This window comes from Episyrphus balteatus, chromosome 2 (genome assembly GCF_945859705.1).
Source record: "Episyrphus balteatus chromosome 2, idEpiBalt1.1, whole genome shotgun sequence".
Taxonomy (NCBI): domain Eukaryota; kingdom Metazoa; phylum Arthropoda; class Insecta; order Diptera; family Syrphidae; genus Episyrphus; species Episyrphus balteatus.
In genome coordinates this window covers 61,265,649-61,290,137 of record NC_079135.1, presented here as the reverse complement: position 1 = coordinate 61,290,137, position 24,489 = coordinate 61,265,649, and the positions used below count along the sequence as shown (strand labels likewise).

The 24,489-nt window shown below is 30.9% G+C and overlaps 2 protein-coding genes across 3 annotated transcripts in view; both read left to right on the top strand.

Annotated features, from left to right (window-relative positions):
• The window catches only part of LOC129912756 (dopamine D2-like receptor), a 315,611-nt gene that overhangs the window by 63,370 nt on the left and 227,752 nt on the right, over positions 1-24,489 (top strand). The gene's annotated exons all lie outside the window — the stretch shown is intronic.
• On the top strand, positions 3,113-4,575 carry LOC129909461 (uncharacterized). The gene has a single exon (XM_055986542.1). The coding sequence runs from the start codon at positions 3,241-3,243 to the stop codon at positions 4,573-4,575; it is 1,335 nt and encodes a 444-aa protein (XP_055842517.1). The 5' UTR covers positions 3,113-3,240.

The following is a 24,489-nucleotide window of genomic DNA, read 5'->3' as shown; positions in this document are numbered from 1 at the left end:
ACCACGCCAAGGTGTCCACCGCGCATTTAAATAATCCAGGGTTTTCCTTCCTGGACCATCCTTTCCGTAATTGCGAGCAAGTGTACAGATTTCTTTTCCTACAGCTTCTTGCTGATTGGTAAGTTCCTCAATTGTAGCCACCATTTTAATTATTTTTTATATTGAATTGTTAGTAATTGAAAGGAACTTATTTTCTCTTTTTTTTTTCTTTTTTAGTCTTCTTAATAACGACTCACTTCACAACACTGTTTTCTTTTATTTTATTTTATTTTATTTTAATAATTTACAGGCCACTAAACTCTTTTAGTAAGTCCTGTCACGGTCGCCAAATGTTCTTTAAACTTTAGAACCTTGTATGTTAAATGAGAAAACCACTTATACTTTCTTATTAATATTGATTACAATTTTATTTGAATAAGATGACTTATATTTTCTTATTAATATTGATTACAATTTTATTTGACTAAGATGTTCACTTGAAAGTGGTTGGACAGCGAGTGCCCATTATGCCGATCATTCAAAGGTACTTTGCCAAAAATGACAAGTCAGCATAATGAACACTCAGCGCGTGAGACTAAACATTGAACTTTTATTAAATGATCTTATTTCGTCTGGTCTCACGCAGAAGTAGGAGTTGGGTGGAAATATGATATGGTAGGAAAGGTAAAAATGGGTGATAAAATACAAAAAAAATAAGTAGGTATACATAATTATACTTAAAAAGAACACTCAGTGGGAACTGGTAAGAAATCATTTCCCATCGTGTCAGCAACAATGCAATGTGATAATACTATTGGTCATATGGTTACTTAAAATGATACTAAAAATGTTTACTTAACACATAGAATCACCGATGTCATTGAGAAAGCTCTTGAAAAAAAGAAAATTCGTTCAGCGGTCTTTTTAAATGTGTCTCAAGCTTTTGATAAAGTATGGCACGAGGGTCTCAAATTCAATATAGTGGCTGGGGTACCACAAGGTAGTGTTTTAGGTCCCATTCTGTACCTTCTATTCACACGCGATATACCTCAAACACAAAACACAATTGTAGCTACTTTTGCTGACGATACCGCAATACTTGCTGTTTAGGTGAGATTCGCCCACGAAATATTAGATGGCGCTTAGTTCAACTTCCTTTTGAACAATTCAATACCCCATATAATATCCCAAATAATTTCCCATTTTACCCCCACAAACCTATTTCCTTTCTACTAAAATACAACTCGTTCACTTTTGTAAAACTCATCTCAGAGGTAAGACCTACTCAATAAAGAACCTTATTATTCAACCCAACACTTACTCATTTTATTCAATTGATTTTTTCTTCCTGAACCACCCCAACATTTGGTCCAAACGAGCCGGATAATTTCTATCCTTGAAATTATATGAAATAATCAAGCTGAACTCGACTTAACTCAACCCATAAGACAACCCATCCCAAAAAGCTGAATAAAAATCTTTAAGATCTTAAAGATAAAGTTGGATTTCATCTCAACATTCAAAATTCCCATCGTATCATTCATCACCAATTCGCTATCATTCAACAAATCATCTCAATTTCCCGCATACACACATATATCGTATTGGATGTTATATACAAAATCATCATACACAAATGACTCAACCCTAACCTACCACAAGAATTGCTAAAAAATTTCCCTCACAAGCTTTCATCATCACATCACACAAAAAGAGAAAATTCATCATAAAAAACAACACACATCATCTATATCAACGAGAACAAAACTCTCTCATCAATTTTGGCAAAAAATACTTCCCAACGGAGAAAAACTGTACCCAATTCGCCTTTTATCATCCACTGATCATCATTATTATCATCATATGCAAAACCACCGCTAATCCAGAGCAAAACTTCTTATCAGGTACGTACAGTTTGTGTAGATCAGTGCATTGCAAAATATATTTGGTAAAAATTCATTAGTTTGTCTTGTTTCTCGCGATCGGTAATACATTCCCTGCAAAGGTAGAAAAACGAAAAAAAAAAAAAAAAAACCGCGTGTGAAGTGTTTTTTCATTCTCAAATTTAGTATCATTTTCAATAATATTTCAGACAAAGTTGTCAGTAAAATAGTTAAATCTTGCTATAAAATCATTTCAAAAGAGAAGTTTAACATTTTCTGCCCCATACTTTACTGTGCAAAATCCTGTCGTCTTGAACCACAAAACACGTGAATTTTCAGTTCTCTATCTCTTATAAGTTTATTAAAAAGCGTTATAATTTACAAAAAATAGAAAAATAACGATAAAAAAGTTGTTAAATAGGTGAAAGCTATCAAAAATCATACCCACGTGATTTCCCGCGCAAATTACCACCTAGATGGTATTTTACATATATAATAAAAGTGTTAAAAACTTCTATACAAAGTTTAAAGAATCATTAATTTAAACCTCTAGCAATTTGATAGAATTTCTTCAAGTTAAATTTAATATCCATAGCTATAAATCCCGGATAAAATTAAAAAAAAAAAAAAAAAAAAAAAAAAAAAAAAAAAAAAAACCATACCTACCTACAATTCTACACACACATATACCTACATATTTTATGCTTAGAGTTTATAAAACCAAGATTTCAATTGACAGTGAGTATTCTTTGACATTATTATTTGATCTTTAAAATACTTTGCATCCCAATCAACGCTTCATAATAATCTCAATTTAGCGATCATTATTTCAATAGCATATCCACCCTTCAATTTCCATAAGCATTTTTGTATTTCAAACCCCATTTAAACTCATACATTTTACAATCCATCTTCCAATATGATTGCTCTCGATGATTTTATTTTGGCTTCAGATCAATTGGTCGAATTTTGTTCCGATTTTAAAGGTAAAGCTTCTACTGATTTTACAGTCAGTTCCTTAGAAGCTTATAAATTTGAATTGAATAATCTTTGGAATGAAGTTAAGAAAAGTTATTCATTTTGCATTCGTTCTTCTGAGTGCACAGACGATGAAAATCAATTAAAATCAGTGAAAGCTAAATATAAACAAGCTTCGGATACATTCGTTAATTGTTTAAGTGATATTATTGAGCTCACAAAGAAATTATTGACAATTTTTGAAAGTAAATTAAAGGATAATACAACCGATTCTCAAAGTGCAAGGCAATCTCAGGATTCAAGTAATAATTCAAGTAGTGAAGTGTCATGTCTTAAAGTCCCTCCGTGTGACACCGAGATTTTTTATGGTACATACCAAACATGGCCCTCGTTCAGGGACATGTTTACTGCAGTGTACGCAAACCACCCTAAATTATGTGCTGTGCAAAAACTATATCATCTTCGATCTAAGACGCGAGGTGAAGCAAGCAACATCGTTTGCAAATTCCCACTCACCGCTGGAAGTTTTGATCTCGCTTGGGAAGCCCTTAAGGATCGTTTCGAAAACAGGCGTATTCTAGTGAATACTCAACTTAAAACGTTATTTAACATGCCATACATTGCCCAAGAATCAAGTGTAGGAATTAAAAACATTCAAAGAGATATTAATGATTGTCTATCCGCTCTTAAAGTTAATAAAATAGATACATCCAATTGGGATTCTATTCTCGTTTATCTTTGCTCGAGTCGTTTACCTGACGTAACACTTTCATTGTGGGAACAGTCCATCGAAAACCCGCGGAAGATCCCTACATGGTCCGAGTTGGACACTTTTTTAACCAACCGTTTTCAAGTTTTAGAAACAGTTTCTGATATTCGCCTAAAACCCAAACCAAAAGCAACTTTTACTAAAACTCATTCAACTCAACCCTCTCACGAAAGAATTCAACAATCGTATCATAGTAAACAAATCAATTACACATGTAAGCTTTGCGATCAAAATCATCCCCTACGGTTTTGTAATAAGTTTTTGCAAATGACAACAGATGATAGAATTAAAACCGTCAAATCCCATAATTATTGCTCGAATTGCCTTGCAACTTCTCATGTAGAAAAAGATTGTAAGAGTACCTACACATGCATACAATGTAAAGAACGTCACCACTCTCTACTTCACCCTTTATCTGTAAATCAATCACACTTTACAAACTATAGTTCAGATCTCAATTCAGCTCATAGTTCCTCGTTTATACAGTCCACTCAACCACAAGCTCAAGACTCATCATATTTACATTCATATTATAGCAGCAACCGAAACCGCGTTATATTAGCTACCGCTTTAGTTATAGTTGAACACCATGGTATATCATTTACTCTTCGTGCACTTCTTGACCCGGGGTCTGAAGTGACCTTTATTTCTGAGGAAGCACAAACTCGACTTAAGCTACCTGCCCAGTCTATCGAAGCTCATATTTCTGGCATAAATGCTGTTATTACTGCCAACGCTTCAAAACTTTGTTCTCTTATTCTTAGATCTAATCAAACTCCAGATTTAACCCTCAGTGTAAACGCCATTGTCTTAAAACGACTCACGGGAGATTTGCCATCTTGTTGTATAGAACAATTTGAGATTTCACAACCCATTGATTTTCCTTTAGCAGATCCTGATTTCAAATCAAGCTCAAAGGTTGATCTAGTACTTGGTGCCGATATACACTCCGTTTCAACTGAATAAGCACACAAATTTTCAAAGGTATTTTGTCCATTTTTTCCTAAGATTAAGCTTTCATGTAACATTTGATGATGTTTATCGTTAGCTTGTGATGTTGAGAAACCAAATCAGAAAGAATAATTCTCAAAGTACCGCTATTTTTCTTCGTATTCTCTTACAAAGCGTCCCATATGGAAAAATGCAGTTTTTTTTTGCGTCAACTGAATAGACACACGGTCTTTAAAGGTCAATATCTTCGTTGTTTGTGAGAGTTTTGAGGTGATTGGCATACCAAATGAAAGGTTGAAATGTTCTTATTGAGATTTTGTCATTTAATTAAAATTTAAAAAAAAGTAGTAGATTAAAAGCTTTGAATACTGTCGACAGAGCTAAAATTAATTTGTTAACGGAACAAGTACTGACCGGGTTTGCTATAGCTACCAAAATTGATCGGAGTTTTAGTGTGTTGCCTATTCGTACCTCCAAAATAAAAGTTCGAACAGGAAAAATATGAATTAAGGTAAAAAACGGCAAAAATAGCAGTTAATCGACGAGAAATTTTGAGATCTGCCTCCAATTCATTTGACTCTGGGGCAAAAATCAAACAAAAAGCTGGTGTTTCTGCAAGTGTTTCAACACTCCGCAGAATAATTAACAGCACGGATCATTTTAACCGATTAAAAGTCCAAAAGAAACCAACTTTAAACAAGCAACAAAAAAGTATTCGTTTAGAATTTTCTAGACTCCATATGAGCTGGAAAAATGAGTGACGCAAAGTGGTTTTTTTCGTTTGAAAAATGTCAATTTTGATAGCCCCGATGACTTCAATTATGAATCCATCAAAATTGACATTTTTCAAACGAAAAAAACCACTTTGCGTCACTCATTTTTCCAGCTCATATGGAGTCTAGAAAATTCTAAACGAATACTTTTTTGTTGCTTGTTTAAAGTTGGTTTCTTTTGGACTTTTAATCGGTTAAAATGATCCGTGCTGTTAATTATTCTGCGGAGTGTTGAAACACTTGCAGAAACACCAGCTTTTTGTTTGATTTTTGCCCCAGAGTCAAATGAATTGGAGGCAGCTCTCAAAATTTCTCGTCGATTAACTGCTATTTTTGCCGTTTTTTACCTTAATTCATATTTTTCCTGTTCGAACTTTTATTTTGGAGGTACGAATAGGCAACACACTAAAACTCCGATCAATTTTGGTAGCTATAGCAAACCCGGTCAGTACTTGTTCCGTTAACAAATTAATTTTAGCTCTGTCGACAGTATTCAAAGCTTTTAATCTACTACTTTTTTTTAAATTTTAATTAAATGACAAAATCTCAATAAGAACATTTCAACCTTTCATTTGGTATGCCAATCACCTCAAAACTCTCACAAACAACGAAGATATTGACCTTTAAAGACCGTGTGTCTATTCAGTTGACGCAAAAAAAAACTGCATTTTTCCATATGGGACGCTTTGTAAGAGAATACGAAGAAAAATAGCGGTACTTTGAGAATTATTCTTTCTGATTTGGTTTCTCAACATCACAAGCTAACGATAAACATCATCAAATGTTACATGAAAGCTTAATCTTAGGAAAAAATGGACAAAATACCTTTGAAAATTTGTGTGCTTATTCAGTTGAAACGGAGTGTATATCCTTCGATAATTCGAAATGGTTTAAAACATAACATCTTCGGATCCTTGGTAGCTCAAGATACCATCTTTGGATGGGTCTTATCCGGACCTCTCTCTCAACGGCCCATGCAATGCTTTTCGACGTCCCTAACATATTTCAGTGAAATTTCTCTTAATCAAGAGATTTCAAAATTTATAGAAATTGAAGAAATTTTAGACAATATAATATCTTCTCCTGAAGATGAAATCTGTGAAAGGTTGTTTGCTGAAACGACAACTCGCAATGCTGATGGTCGCTACATTTGTAAGCTTCCTTTCAAAGATGAAGTTCCAGCTCTCGGGGAATCGAGAGAACAAACCTTGAAACAGTATCTTCGTACTGAAAATGCATTAGCTAAAAACCCAAGTTTCCACACTGAATATAACAATGTTCTCGAAGAATATTTAACCCTAAATCACATGAAAAAAGTTGCTCCGCTCGAAATTCAAAAGTCTACCGACATAAATTCTTATTATTTACCTCATCACGCTGTGATAAAACCCGAGAGTACTACTACCAAAACCCGAATCGTATTTAATGCATCCAGTCCAACTTCAAATGGTAAAAGTTTAAACGACATTCTTTTTACTGGTCCTAGCTTACAGTCAGATCTCATTTCAATAATTCTCAATTGGCGTTTCTATAGATACGTTTTTAATGCTGACATCACAAAAATGTACCGCCAGATTTTTGTTCATCCTGAACACACCCCATTCCAAAGAATTTTGTTTCGAAACTCAAGAAATGAACCCGTTAGCGATTTTGAACTGCAAACCGTCACATTTGGTATCAATTGTGCACCGTACCTAGCAATCCGAACCCTAAAACAGCTAGCTGATGATATTCAAACTCAATTTCCATTAGCATCAAACATAATTCGAAATGAATTTTATGTAGACGATGCCCTCTCTGGTGCCCATGATATTGGAACAGCTAAGCTTTGCCAACAAGAGTTAGTGGCAGCCTTAAACTCAGCTGGTTTCACCCTTAGAAAATGGACTTCTAATTGTTCCGAACTTTTAGATTCATTTCCCTCTGCAGATCTCTTAAGTCTAGAGTTTCTAAAACTAGAAGAAAAGTCCAGCGCAAAAATGTTAGGAATCCAGTGGAACGCTGCTAATGATGCATTTGAATTTTCCCTTATTTCGCACTTCGAAGAAATCGAATTTTCCCCAATCACTAAAAGAAAAGTTTTTTCGGCAATTGCAAAATTGTTTGACCCAGCCGGTTGGCTAGCCCCGACTATCATAACGGCGAAGATTTTAATGCAACGGATATGGCAAGATGGCACGTCTTGGGACTCACCCCTAGAGCCCCTAACGTGTCAAGCTTGGAAGAATTTCGTAGCAACCCTTCCCGAAATCCGAAATGTTCGAATTCCTAGATGGATTGAATATAATCCTTCAGTTTCAATTCAGCTACATGGATTTAGTGATTCTTCTGAGCGCGCATATTGCGCTGCATTATACATTCGAGTTAACCATAGAGATAACAAATTTACTTGTCACCTTCTTTGTGCTAAAACTAAGGTCGCCCCAGTTAAGCAGATATCACTCCCAAGATTGGAGCTTTGTGGATCCCTACTTCTCTCAAAACTCATTAAGAAAATTATCCCTCAACTCAATTACACTATTGAAAAAACGTTTTTATGGACTGACAGCTCTATTGTTCTGGCTTGGCTTAAGAAGCCCCCACATATGTGGAAAACTTTTGTCGGAAACAGAGTTTCTCAAATAAATCAAAATGTTGGACTTATCGACTGGCAACATGTTCGGTCTGCAGATAACCCAGCAGATCTTGCAACCAGAGGCTTGACCCCGTTAGAACTCCTTGACAAGCAACTATGGTGGCGTGGACCTTACTGGTTATCGGAATCACAAAACTCGTGGCCTAGTTCGATTCCCAATTCTCCAATGGAACAAGATCTTGAAGCGCGTCCTATTCAGACTTTTCTGACTATACTTTTTCCCGATATTCAATCCGTTCTAAGAAGATTTTCTTCATGGACAAGAATGTTACGCGTCATGTGTTATGTTTTTAGATTTACCCGAAATTCTAGACCCCGAAGACCGAAACCCTTTCAGGATATGAATTTTTCTCTCACCCAACAAGAACTCGCTTATACCAAAACTCTTTTAATTCGTTTAACACAAAACCTTTACTTCCCAAATGAATACTCAGCTTTATGTAAAAATCAACTTATTTCTAAGAAAAGTAGTCTTTTGACTTTAAACCCCTATTTAGACTCAGAAAAGATAATGCGAGTAGACGGAAGACTCGCTTCCTCTACACTCTCATATAGCGAAAAGTACCCCATTATATTACCCTATTACTCTACTTATACAAAACTATATGTGGAATTTGTTCATAAAGTCACTTTACACGGAGGAAACCAACTCGTTATTCGACTAATTCGATCCGAAATATGGATTCCAAAACTCAAAAACCTAATCAAATATTGCATAAGTAAGTGTACCATTTGCACAATTTATAAACAAAAAATTACCACTCAAATAATGGCTGCACTGCCTAGGGAAAGAACAGAACTTTCACTTCCCTTTGCTAATACTGGCATCGATTTTGCTGGCCCTTTCTCTATCAAAAGCTTTTCTGCACGTAACTGTCGCATCACAAAGGGTTACGTGTGTCTGTTTGTTTGTTTTGCTACTAAAGCAATACACCTAGAACCCACAAGTGATCTCTCTACCTCTGCCTTTTTAGCTGCCTTTTCTCGTTTTGTAGCTCGCCGTGGTCTTCCAAAAACCATATTTTCCGACAACGGAACTAGTTTCGTAGGCGCTAGCAAGGTTTTAGCGAACGATTTCAGACTCTTCATAGACTCATTTGCTCGAGATGTGTCTGGTATATATCAACCTCAAGGAGTTAATTGGAAATTTATACCTCCTGGTTCCCCACACATGGGCGGCTTGTGGGAAGCGGGCGTTAAAAGTTTTAAAGCCCACTTCCGCAAAGTTGCTGGTCAAAATAAATTCACTTTTGAAGAGTTTACTACTCTTCTGGCAAGAATCGAATCCTGTTTGAATTCTCGTCCCCTCATACCCTTAACTGATAACATCATAGATATTCTACCCTTGACTCCTGGTCATTTCCTACGAGGAGCACCCCTTTTGGCTCCACCGGAACCGGATATGACATCCACTTCCTTGAGCCTAAGCAATAGATGGAAAAAAGTTAAGATTCTTCATCATAACTTCTGTTTGAGATGGAAAGAAGAGTATCTCAAAGAGCTCCAAAAAAGATATAAATGGAAATATTCAAAACGCGATATAGCCCTTAACGATCTCGTCGTCATCCGAGAAGAAAATGTTTCATGTAACGAATGGCTTTTAGGACGCATAGTAAAACTTTATACAGGTTCTGACGGAAGAGTTAGGGTAGCAGATGTTAAGACTCAAAAAGGTATATTGAAACGTCCTATCGTTAAGCTTTGTATCCTACTACGCGATGAAGAAGAAAACACACTTTGAATTATCTTTAATTTATTTTTTTTTTATATCTATTATGTGTAAAAATGTATTTACCAATGCACTTATCTTCAGAAAATGTACGTATTTGAAATAACTTAGTTTGAAATTGAATTTATACACTTAACTTAAATCATTTTATTCAAATAAAACCAAATTGTATTTCCCTTTCCCATACTAACATTTCCCACCAAGAGTGAGTAGAACCCCTCCTTTCAAAGGTTCTCCAACCCCTAATAGGGTGTATTTAAAATATGTATTATCTCGCACATGTAGTTGTTTTGCAGCAATCCTGCAAGGCGGCCGGCAATGTTTAGGTGAGATTCGCCCACGAAATATTAGATGGCGCTTAGTTCAACTTCCTTTTGAACAATTCAATACCCCATATAATATCCCAAATAATTTCCCATTTTACCCCCACAAACCTATTTCCTTTCTACTAAAATACAACTCGTTCACTTTTGTAAAACTCATCTCAGAGGTAAGACCTACTCAATAAAGAACCTTATTATTCAACCCAACACTTACTCATTTTATTCAATTGATTTTTTCTTCCTGAACCACCCCAACACTTGCAGTAGGCATAACAATTATTAACGAATCGACAAGTAAATTGCAAAATGCTCTTGATAATGACAATGAATGGACAGAAACATGACGAAAAGCGCTTAACGAGTTAACGTGGACTGCCACGTGGACTTTACATATAAGAAAATATATAGACTCCCTGTTTTTATTAATACTACTCAGGTCCCGTTTGCAAATGAGGCAAAATATCTCGAGAAGACTCTCGTCGCGAAACTAAAATGGAAACCGAATGTTAAAAATAAATGTGATCAGTTAAATATGAAATTAAGAGATATGTACTGGTTGCTCGGACAACATTCTAGACTTAGTATTCAAAACAAATTATTAGTTTACAAGCAAGTACTTAAGCCTGTTTGGACATATGGTATTCAACTCTGGGGTTGCACCCGCGATACAAATTTGAATAGATTACAAATTTTTGAAAATAAATTATTGAGATCATTTGTAAATGCGCCGTAATATATAAGAAACGAAGAGCTTCACAGAGATGTTGGAATCCCCACGGTTCGCGAAGAAATAAAAACTTTTGCCCGAAAGCATAGAAAACGGTTAGTCGAACATAAATAATATAAAACAATTAATAAATTATATAACAAAACTTGGTCTGATAGTATTAAATGTTCAAAGTGATATTAGTTATCAATAACAGATCTGCACATCCGTTCTTTGTTCTTTAGATTGAATCTCAAAATCTATTTAGATAACATCTGCGTCAGGAGAGGATATGGAAACATCTTGAGTGGTATCAACTTGTTCTGAATTTGAAAACAATGGAATCTTCTTTACATGGCTGATGTTTCGTCTTAAGACTCTTCCATCTTCCGTTCGTACTGTTACCTCGTTAGGGGAAAGTTCAATTACTTTGAACTCGGTCGAAGTGAAAGTTGGTGTCAACTTATTTTGGGAAACCATGTTGCGAACAAGTACTTTATCTCCAACTTTAATTTCACTGATTTTTGCACCTCGTTTCTTATCTGCTACCTGCTTTCCCTTCTCTTTATTGACTAAGTCAAAACTCGTACTTCTGAGTCAACGAATTCTGCGTCTATATCCTGAACAGAAGGAAAAGAATATTTCCCAAAACAGATAATTCCCACCTAAATGGAAAATATTTATTCTTAACGCTCATGTTCCACTCGTCTTTCTTTGTGTTTTCTACAGCTTCCATTAGTTCTTCATCTGAAGAGTTACTGTTTACAATGGGTGCGTTCACGTAACGATCCAAGGGTATCTGGATACCTTTGTGTTGTTGTAATCCCATATAAAATCTCAGCTGATCGTAAATATAGCATTCGCACTTTTAATTAACCTAAACACAAATTAGTTTCACCTTTTAACAAATATATTTCACCCTTTAGCAAATATATTTCACCTTTTAGCAAATATAATTAAACTAAAAGCAAATCAATTAAACCCAAAAGCAAATAAAATTAAACTTAAGCAAACTGTTTAAACTTTGAGCAAATCTATTTAACGAAAACAAATTTATTGCACCTTTAAAATGAAAAATTATATTAAAATGAAAAATTATTATCCGTTTGCTGACATTGGAATAAGTAGAATAATGTCAATAACATTGCTAGGGCAATCTAATTTTATCAATTTTACTTCAATAACTGCAACAAATGTTAATCTTACTTAAAACTTGTCATGCGTATGTTTTGAAAGTGTCTTTTTATCTTTAATAAGCTATACTATATATAAGAGTTGGAGTATGTTAGTTTTAATTTTTTCCCACATAACTTTTTCGGTAATAAGAAACATTAAAAAGCACAGGTTTTCTGTGCAACGGACAGCTTCAAAATCCTCATCCCTTCTTCATAGCTCGATACCAAAAGCTTTTTCTAGAAAAGGTTAAATCACTTTGCGATTAGTTTAAATAGATTTGCTAAAAGTTTAAATAGTTTGCTTTAGTTTAATTATATTTGCTTTTGGGTTTAATTGATTTGCTTTTTGTTTTATTATATTTGCTAAAAGGTGAAATATATTTGCTAAAAGGTGAAGTATATGTATTTGTGAAAAGGTTAAATCATTTGTGTTAAGTTTAAATAAAAGTGCGAATGCTATATGTGTTGACAAGCAAAAAAATCCAAAGGTATCCTAAAAATTTCTGGATTCTCGTGTTATTATGGGAGATTTGAAGAACAGCTGATTCGTGTTCAGTGAACACTGTTCACAAACGTATCGGATACTTAGGTATCTTGGATAGGGTATCTGTGCGTACGTGAACGCACCCAATATCAGTTATAGTAAGTGCTTGTGGTATCGTTGATTCTATAATAGCATAGATATTATCCGCTAATGCTGTTGGAACGCGTCTCATAGGTTGTTGAACAGGTCTTACAGAAATATCGATTGAAAGGTGTATAATTATATCTTTTGTTTTTGGAAATGGTTGTTGGACCTCTAGTTAATTCACATCGATTCCTAGTTTCAAGACCCCTAGTTTAATTGCTGTTTCTTGACCCAGTAAAGATTGTTTAGCATTTTTGATAACGTAAAAAAAAGAAATAATTTCTCTTCGTTTATCTATACTTATTGGAGCCTCAAAAACAAACTTTACTTCTAGCAATTCATTACCGGCGTAAGCTCTAAATCGGTTTTCAGATTTTGTACGTAAATTTCCCAGTATTGTAGGATTTGATTGAAATTTCTCCGAATCACTTTCACTAAGTAAATTAAATCTTGAACCAGAGTCAATAAGCATAAACAACCTTATGCTCCCAATATAGCAGTAGATTTTTTTCGCTCATAGGTTCGTTGAAATCATTTGTTACTTGTAAACAATCAAACTCATCAATTTTTTTACGATCCTTATCGATGACATCTTTTTATTCAATGAACTGAATCTTTGAAGTCTCTATTCGTCGTCGCTTACAGTTTGGATTGTTCCATGTTATGTTCACATCCCTTCGTTTATTTGATTTGGTTTTACACATTTTTGCAAAATGGCCCAAGAACCCACATTTGTTACATTTGGAATTTCTTGCTGATCGTCTCCTAGATGGTCTGTTCGATGCATCTGAAACATTCCTTACCAAATCTCGAAAATCTGACCCTGTTGTTTTTGTTTGTAAATACTTTACTAACTTCGTTTGGTAAAGTAGAATAAGCTATATCATCTGTTTGACATTTAATTTGCTCATGAACAATACATTTTTCCAAAATTTCATCTAAAGAATATTCTTTTTCAAGAAGTCGTTTCTTAAGGTTGTCATCTACCGCCCACACATCTATAACTTTGTCTTTAAAGTTTATATCTAAAATTTCTTGCTGTGTGGTGCCAAAAGAGCATTTAGTTGCCCGATTTCTTAGTAAATTTGTTGAAATTTTCCCCTTCTTCTGGTTTGAGTGATCGAAATAAATGTCTTTCGAATGTAGAATTTCGTTTTGGTGAAAAGTAACTATGTACTATTTAACAACACATTATTGTTGTTAGCATGCAGTACCGCCTTTGCCTATTATTTTTATATTTTATTTTATATAAGTTTGAAATCAATGTCGCCTTTGACTATATTATTATTATTTATATTTTTTCTAAATTTCAAAGCCTCCTGTTTTTTAAATAATTTATCAATGTTTTCTTGCTATAAAAGCAGAGCCAAAATTAGAATTAAATCACTTTCGACCAGTGGCGTACGTTGAGTTGCGGGGCCCCGGGGCAAGACTAAATTTTGGAGCCCCTTAGATACAAAAAAAAAAGTATGTATACGCCATACATTTTTTTGTATGGCTTATTTATTTTTAGGTTTACTTAAGGTTTTAATATGTTAGTAATGCACCTTACTTACTTTGATTGTCTATCATAAAAGTAGTAAATACTTGTACTAGGAGCCCCCAAATATAAATACAGTCGACTCCCTCTAAATCGAACTTTCACGGGATTCGAAAATCGGTTCAACTTAGAGGGAGTTCGTCTAAGAGGGAGTCCACTGTATTTAGAGACCCCTAAAATAATTTTTTTTAGCTTAGAATTGATCGTTCTTGCAGCCTCTTTTCTCAAGTAATATAGACATATTTGATTTTCCATCATCAAACATAATATTTTTTTAGTGTGGGGCCCCTGAAATTAATTTTTGGGGCCCACAAAATTAAATGTTTAGAGATGGAATAGAGTATATTTGATTTCAGAGACGAAAAAAAAGAGTACATTTGAAAAAAAAAGAGTACCATTTATTTCAAGTCCTGAAAATGTATTTTTTTTGCTTCTTACAGTACATAACAATTTTTTGTTGTTTTTTAAAATATTTAACAGCACATTATTGTTGTTAGCATGCAGTACCGCCTTTGCCTATTATTTTTATATTTTATTTTATATAAGTTTGAAATCAATGTCGCTTTTGACTATATTATTGTGCCTGGCTACACGGTGATTTTTCAATCGCCTAAGCAGTGATTTTGCTGGCAAGAGGGATGAGGAATGAAGGGGGAAGATGCTCACGAAGGGAACTGAATTTTCTGAGGGTATTGCTAAATTGTTCCTCTTTTTGACGTTTGTTCCTAGAAAATGTAAAAGTGGAACGTGATTGGGCACAACAGTGTGTAGCCACCTCATGTGATTTTTCAACGATTGAAAAATCACTGTGTAGCCATGGCCAGGCACATTATTATTTATAGCCGTGTTTTATTGGTAACTCAGTACTTAGCTCAGTAAAATTTTACACGGTAAACAACAACAAATGATTGCTAAGGATAAACAAAAGTTTTTTATTTAATGGTTTACAGAGAAAATTTTTTTCTTAACTTATACATTTTTGACCCTTCAACATTGAAGAATATCCTTTTGTGTCTGAGTTTTGCTTGGAAGATACCACAACACGACAACCGACTGAACAAGCTGTTACAAATATGTGTATCGTGTATGACTAAACGTTCAAATTCAAAATTCTTTAAGAGCTCATTTTTGATCAATTTCAACGAAGCCCTATTTCTCTCCTCTCGCCATTTCATATTCAAGACCGAAGATACTCTCTCAGTGAATGCTGAAGTGGCAAGAACAGATAGAATATGGCTTACAATTTTTGCAGTTATCAATATAATTCATCGAAATAAAAATATATAAGAAGGTTAACTCAATTTTAAATACCTTGATATTTTACAAGAAAAAATCTAATATTTTGAGGTCTTAAACAAAACAAAGTAAAATAGAGAACAAAATTAAAATTTTAGTAAAAAAATTAAATTTTAATTTTGACTAAACACAAAACAAATAGGTCGTACTAAAACAACGAAAAAAATTAAAGTGTTTTGTACTCTCTAAATTACAATTGTTAAAATTTAGAAATTATAAGGTCGAATATTTTAAGCCTCGTTTTTTTTCATTCAATTCTATCTTTAGAAATATGAAAGTCAACCACCAATTTGTAAACGTTAAGATGCTTATGTTTATGTGGTGGTACACTCAGCCTTAATTAAAAAAAAGAGTATTTTGACTTACTCTATCACAGTTATAGATTATAGAGTTCACATACGTGAAATAGAGTACAATACTCTTTTTTAGAGTACGGTTGGCAACCCTAGTTTAGAGGCCCCTAAAATAAAAATTTTTGAAGCTTAGAATTGATAGTTCTTGATGCCTGTGTTCTGTTAAGTAATAATTACATATTTGATTTTCCATCATCAGACATAATAAAAATAAAATAAATAAAATTTGTCATGCCATCAGAAAATTTGATGAATATTTTTGGGCTCTTTAGTAATAGATTTTGGGGCCCCCAAATTAATATTTGATTGCTTCTCAACTAATGACGTTCCATAAAAATTATATTTTGGGACCCTTCATACAATATTTTTGGAGCCTCAAGGTCATTTTTTTGGGGGGCTCCTAAAGTAATATTTAGTAATCTATCAACAAATGTAATTTAATTTAAAAAACAATTTTTCTTTAATTTAATTTTCTTTTTTCTTTTAAAAAAGCAGTTTATTTTTTTGGGGCCCCTGGGGTAACCTTTTTTTTAAATCTGTATATATTTTTTGGCTACCAATGCATTATACATTACACTGAATAACATAATTAGTCTCCCTTGTATCCGAAGTGATTCAAATACATTTTAATTTACTTCGTAACTCAATTTATGCTAACAGTTTCCTTCACTGCATTGTCTCCAGTGGGGGCCCTGCTTTCGACTTGACCAGGAAAGAGTCAAGATATTACAGAGGTAACACTTACCGCTTCTTATCCTTGGCTTCTTTTCTGAAAGTATTTTTACAGTGTTTCCTTACGCCTTCTGTAATAACTGCGGAACACCAACCGCATAATAGCAAAGGGTAGGAACACCATAATAATACTTTTTCAATAGAAGTAGTACCAAACTTTGTAAATCATTTAATCTTCGTTTGTTCAATAAAACTACTATTTTAAAATATCCTTTTGTGTCTAAGTTTTGCTTGGAAGATACCACAACACGACAACCGACTGAACAAGCTGTTACAACTATTTAATTTATCTACTAAAATTGCATATTTATCCCCCACTGTTCCCTCCGGAACTTCTTCCACTAAAGCACCCGGAATATTAAAAATTACCTCCTGAAGTTGAGGGCCTCCTAAATGAAGGAGTTTATTTTTCTTCTTATCAGGATAAATAATTTCTTCAGAATGAGATATAAATGGAAACTCCGGTACCATTTTTCCCATTCTATTCGAATCAACGATTTATCGATAGCTTCGCATAAAAATGGTTTTATGGTTTCACTCATCTTTATATTTATTTTCTTTGTTTTCTTTTATTTCTTGGCTTGACAGTTTTTTTTTTTATTTTTGGTTCTTTTGTGTTTTTTTTTATTTTAGTTTTTTTGTTATTTTTTTTGTGCAATTTCTGTATTCTTTTTTATTACCTATAAAAAAAAATTATGAATTTATTTTGCATTCATAATTTCTCTTTTTTTTTTGTATATTAACTTTTTATTTAAAAACATTTTATACTACATTCTATATTTTGCATCAATTTATTTTTATTTACCTGTTTGCATAAACTTTTTTGCTATTTTTATTTTGTATAGTATTTATTTGCATCAACTTTTTTGCATTTTTTTTTTTTTTGTATCTCAAATTATTTTAAAACTTTGGATCAACTTTTTTGCAAACTTTTATCAGCGTTGAATTAACATTACGTACTATTAATTTTGCATTACTTTTTTTTTGCAAAATTTTTCAATTTATTTTTATCTATCTGTTACAAAAGCCTTATGTGGTCATTTTTTTTTTTTTTTCATAATAATAATCAAAATACATTTACCTCGTCGCCAATGTAACGATCCTTAAATAATATGTCCGTCTTCAATCAATTATCAACGCGCAAATATATTGAGAATATTTATTCATGTGAACAGTTATGAAAAATAATATAAAACAATTAATAAAATATATAACAAAACTTGCTCTGATAGTATTAAATGTTCAAAGTGATATTATCAATTTATTATTATTATTATTATTATTATTATTATTATTATTATTATTATTATTATTATTATTATTATTATTATTATTATTATTATTATTATTATTATTATTATTATTATTATTATTATTATTATTATTATTATTATTATTATTATTATTATTATTATTATTATTATTATTATTATTATTATTATTATTATTATTATTATTATTATTATTATTATTATTATTATTATTATTATTATTATTATTATTATTATTATTATTATTATTATTATTATTATTATTATTATTATTATTATTATTATTATTATTATTATTATTATTATTATTATTATTATTATTATTATTATTATTATTATTATTATTATTATTATTATTATTATTATTATTATTATTATTATTATTATTATTATTATTATTATTATTATTATTATTATTATTATTATTATTATTATTATTATTATTATTATTATTATTATTATTATTATTATTATTATTATTATTATTATTATTATTATTATTATTATTATTATTATTATTATTATTATTATTATTATTATTATTATTATTATTATTATTATTATTATTATTATTATTATTATTATTATTATTATTATTATTATTATTATTATTATTATTATTATTATTATTATTATTATTATTATTATTATTATTATTATTATTATTATTATTATTATTATTATTATTATTATTATTATTATTATTATTATTATTATTATTATTATTATTATTATTATTATTATTATTATTATTATTATTATTATTATTATTATTATTATTATTATTATTATTATTATTATTATTATTATTATTATTATTATTATTATTATTATTATTATTATTATTATTATTATTATTATTATTATTATTATTATTATTATTATTATTATTATTATTATTATTATTATTATTATTATTATTATTATTATTATTATTATTATTATTATTATTATTATTATTATTATTATTATTATTATTATTATTATTATTATTATTATTATTATTATTATTATTATTATTATTATTATTATTATTATTATTATTATTATTATTATTATTATTATTATTATTATTATTATTATTATTATTATTATTATTATTATTATTATTATTATTATTATTATTATTATTATTATTATTATTATTATTATTATTATTATTATTATTATTATTATTATTATTATTATTATTATTATTATTATTATTATTATTATTATTATTATTATTATTATTATTATTATTATTATTATTATTATTATTATTATTATTATTATTATTATTATTATTATTATTAGTTATCAATAACAGATCTGTACAGGAGTGATTATATAGCTAGGAGTGTCACTTTTTGAATTTTGGAAAACGACATATGGTACGCATTTTTATGTTTTTACAAACAATTCAAAGTTAAAAATTCAAGCTTTTAGATGAGACCATGCGACTTGAAGAAACATTATTTTAACCATTGAATTTTTTTTTATAAAAATAATTTATTTGGTTCCGTTTTTTTGCTCCTAAGTGTACTTGTTTTTTTTTACATATATGATGATATTTTAGCTATTTCTAAATATCATCAGTAGGAACTTTCACTGGAAAGTTACCTACAACACGTAACTTAACTTCGAGAAAGATAAATTGCTAGGTAAGTTCATGTGATTTTGTATTTGACACATCATGTCATACTGCTCTGTTTGCTTTGTTTAAGTTTTAAAAACAAGAAAAAAAAGCTTTACCAAATTGGTAAAGCTAGAAGCATGACTCATGCTGCATGAGCTGGAATAGAGACAGCAGGAGCACAAACTTGTTTTCTTTTGACGTTATCACGTAAATCTGCGTCCACATTATGTTGATCAACACTGTTTTTTTAGTTGTTAACCAACATACTACTCGTCCACACCCTCAATTGAGTGTGGACGTGTTATTCTTGATGTTGAATGCAGTGAAATGTCATTTTTTTATTAAACTGTCATTTCACTGTCATCAAGCTAGAACATTTGCAACATTTTTTGATCTTACCGCCTTCAATAGGGTAGGGTCAACAAATGTAGATGAGCGCTATTGAGCAACACGTCCACATTTACTCCTATTAAATGATCAAGCGTGTTGATCAACACAAATCAGCTTAATGTGCACGCACCTTAAGATTACTTACTTTACAGGCAACCATTTTCTGAAAGGTGGAAGCTTGTGCCTTGGATTCCACTGTCTCTAATCCGCCCCTGCCAAATGTTTAAATATTGCAATTTTTTTCATATTTCCTAAATGAGGCATAAGTTGCTCAGAAGTGTCAGTACAGTAGACCGGATACTTTGATGGTACAGAACAGAGCCAAAATATTCAAGGTTATGTTTTAATAATCTATGGAGAAAAAAAAATTAACCTGAAACAAAATGATGTATTGATTTTTTTGTGTATCCAACCCTACAAGAATCCATCACCTCTGCGAGAAAACCAAAAGAGGTCGAGTGAAAAATTTCCAAAATAAAACAAAAATTCAGGCCAACGGGTTTGGATGTAATTAAATTGACGTACAAGAGGGTTTTTCTATCACAATCAATTCAACTGTGTGAGTATCTTAATATAAATCCGAAATGGCAAGTTAGCCAAAGCTCTCCCTCTCGATGATAATATAGTACATGACTCTCTTTTTCTTCAAAGATAAATGTGGTGTGGAGCAATTGTGATGAATTTAAAATTGCAATGGTACAGATACTGGCAAAGGAACCTGGTTTAAATTCATGGTTGGATAGGTATCCAAGGGAAAAAATAATTAGTAGGAGATACTGATTAGCAGGGATAGGATTTTCATGCACTTAAAAACGAAAAATATGCGCTTAAATTATGCTCTTCAAAATAGAAAATATGCATATGCATTTAAAGACACATTAATTTATAAATAGACCAGGGTCGATAATTTTTGAAACCAAAAAAATCATAGTAGAATGAAACCCATTGGAAAAGGAGGTGAATATGATGAAAATTAAAGTTCTAGTAAAATTCAAAATTCAAAATGAAAAAAGCTTGAATTCGAAAAAAAATTTTTATCATTGTTTACAATTTTGGCCTATTTATTCAAATTTACACTTTAATTACTCAAAAAACGTAAGATATCATGTAACATTGATTAATCTTACGTTTTTTGAGTTATTAAAGTGTAAATTTGAATAAATAGGCCAAAATTGTAAACAATGATAAAAATTTTTTTCGAATTCAAGCTTTTTTCATTTTTTGAATTTTACTAGAACATGTTCTATAGTATACTAGTGTACAATTTTTTTTACACCATCAGAAAATAGACATTTTAACAAACGAAATGCCCACCGTATTTTTGAAAAAAGCTGATATTTTGACACGTGAATTTTCGATTGAAAATAAGGGTGTTTTTTTGTTATTAAGTCAAAATAAGGTGAACAAATTAATTTTTTAAATCAAATAAATTACAGTGTATTTGGGACATAATAAGGTAAGTTTTCACCAAATTTCGTAGAAAAATTTTTGTTTTTGAAAAAGATAAAAATAAAAAACCAAAAACTCGGTTTTTTGAATTTTTCACATAAATTTTGAGGTTATGTGAAAAAATTGTTGAAAAAAAGTTGTAGATCTTTTTATTATCTACAACTTTGCCATACAACTTTTTTCTATAGGATTTGTAGTTTTGCCGGAAATCGAGATATACCATTTTTTACCACTAAAAACTCAACCCACCCACTTCCCGAACTCGGCTCGCCCGTAATTTATTTTTCCTTTCATTCTTATTATATTCCCCTCCTTTTGCAATGGGTTTCATCCTACTATGATTTTTTTGTACTTTTTAATGTTTTTGAAGGCATCGGCACTGGTCTAAAAGTATCAATATTTCTTTAAAATTATAAAAACATTTCACATAACTTTTATGAAAATCGTTGTACCATTTCCGAATTCAAAGATGTAACTTTTTGGAATTATTGGGGCTTTCTTAAAAAATAAAAATAAATAAAAATGCCCAAAATTTACCATTTGATCGTGTAACAGTTATTACTTAATCTATAGGGCAAGTATTGGTTTCGTGTCGAAAAAAAATTGAGGTTCTAATTCTAATCAAAACCAACATTACGGTGAATTCCAAAAAAGTGGGTCTCGCAATTCCGTCCGTGCGTCTGTGCGCCTGTACGTCCATCTGTAAACATTTTCACAGCCTAAACGGGTGAACGGAATTTCGTCAAATTTGGTACAGATGATTTTTATGGAAGTTTTTTTTTTTGTATATCTTGCTTAGAAAGTGTAGGTACTTCTCATACAAATGTTTCAATTCAAACCAAATAACTCGAAAACGGTTCTAACGATTTTGATTAAACTTTGAAAACGTATCTAATATTCAAAGCGATTGCAAAAAAACTGCATTTTTATTACCGACTTCCAAAAAGGAGGAGGTATTCAATTCGTCTGTATTTTTTTTTTTTATGTTTGTTACCTCATATTTTTGGACTGATAATTTTGATAATTCTTTTTGTATTGGAAAGCTGGTGCCTGTAGTGTGGTCCCATTTCAATTTCTTTCAGTTATGGCAATAGAAATTATTAGAAAATCCATAAAACACAGTTTTGATGCATGGAAGCCGGTTTTGTTTTTCGATAAGAATTATTATTTTTACAAAAAAAAGTCATATAAAAAAGTATTGTTTTTTCATTTAACAAAATTTTGCCCTAAATGTCGGCTCTTCCCCAACATCAACAAAATCTACAATTAATCTTACATTGAAGTGTTTTAAACTGCAAGTACGTGCGACCCCACTCATGGTTTTTTTTTATGATTTTGGAACATGTTGGTTTGTCAGTTTTGCACAGCATTTGCTTACATTTTTGACTTTTTCCAATTGACTTTCATTCACTTTTAGTCAACAATTTCAAGCGTAAAATTTCGGTATTTTTGCCAATTTTTGGAAAAATATGCAGGAAAAACATGTATTTATTTCCAAAATATGCCAAAATATGCAAAAAAATGCAAAATATGCATTTATATTAAAATATGTAATAATATGTAAAAAAGAAATCTCGTGATTCGTATACATAATTCGTTCCATGGTTCCAAGGTGTTCTATAAAAAAGCATGGAAATCCAATCCCTACTGATTAGTATTAGATTGGATTCTATGGAATAGACTGGGGTAATTTGGTTTAGTGCTTATTTCATTAAACAAAGTTACAATGCTTTAGTGATTACTCGATAACAAAATAATAATAAAAACAAGATAATGTACCGGCCCTATTCTGCTATTCGGTTCACGTGAATCGAAAGATTCCCTTCCTTTATAACAAGAAATTGGCTTTTGAAAAACTTCTAATTTTCGACAGCAAAAGTTTGTTTCTGCTTGTTTTAGAAATTGTAAAGAAAAAAAATTGTTTTTTTAATTTTAACCGCCTTTTAAACGCTTCTTTCACGTGAATCGAATAGCAGAATAGGGCCGTACATACAAAATCAATAATGAAAAAAAAAAACAATAAATAAATAAATAAATATATATTAAAAATTTTCACCATTAAGGTTTCTCAAAATAACAAGTAAATTATTTTTAAATGAAAATCTACCAAGACAAAAGTTGATCATATCAAAACAGAATTGGATTCTTTTAAGCACCTGGTCAATGGTTCATTACCAGCAAAATTTGTTCTGTCGAATGGAATGTTAAACAAAATTTGGTTTCCTCGCAGGAACATTTATGTTAATTAAGCTCAACATTTCCAAACAATCAATATGATTAGTTAAAACTTCACGAATAAACAACTCCAGAGAACTTACTACGAATATTAAGAGGCAAGATTCCAAATAATTTACACCTTGTTTCATAGGAAGGCATATCAATGTTATAATGAAATAATGTCGTATGTTACATTGGCTACTTTTGGGAAAACTCAATTAAAGTTCAGATTTTTTTCTCGACAACTGTACGGTGAATTTTTTTTAAAATATCATGAAAAAATACAGAAAATATTTGTCTATTGAATTATCTTAAAATTATTTCAATATTCCAATGCAGAAACAATTAATAGTCAATTTTCTCCAATATGCCGATGTCGTATGTTCAGGATAAAACATTTCGACTGTTAACAGTCAAATATTTCTCGTATGTAACGTTTCCATAGAAACTATTTGCTATCCAAACACATACGACAAATTGATGACACATACGACAAAAAAAAGCGAAGTTTAATTCGACACTTGCTTACGACAAACGACAAATAGATGTCAAATTCAATGCGAAAAAACACAAAGAGGATGCTTTTTTTCTTTTAAAACAATAAACGTTAGTTTATTAACGTTTTAAAAGCACATTGGCTCTTAGTAATAACCCGAGTTTAGCAAAACTCGATTTTAGCAAAAACATCAATGGTAATAAAACACACATCTTACTTCTAAACTTAGAATTGGTTTAGAATCAGTTCACCTATATCCTATACTTTAAAATGATAGAATTTTTTAATTTCGAAGTGAGATGTATGTTTTATTTTTTGTTAAAATCGAGGTTACGCTAAATTCGAGTATATTACTATGGCACAATGGGTTCACAGCAAAATTCTTTCTTAAAGAGAAACTCACATAAATATAGAAAAAAAAAATAATAGCTACGTTATTTTTAAAGCAATTTTAGAATAAGCAAATTTAGAACTGTTTACTAAAATTAAGTTACTGTTCAAGTTGAATTAAAATTATTACAGTTTTAAGATACGAATTTTGTAGTGCCAAGTTGTCATTAGCCGCGTTCAATTGGAGGTGGTAGTCTACACCGAAAAA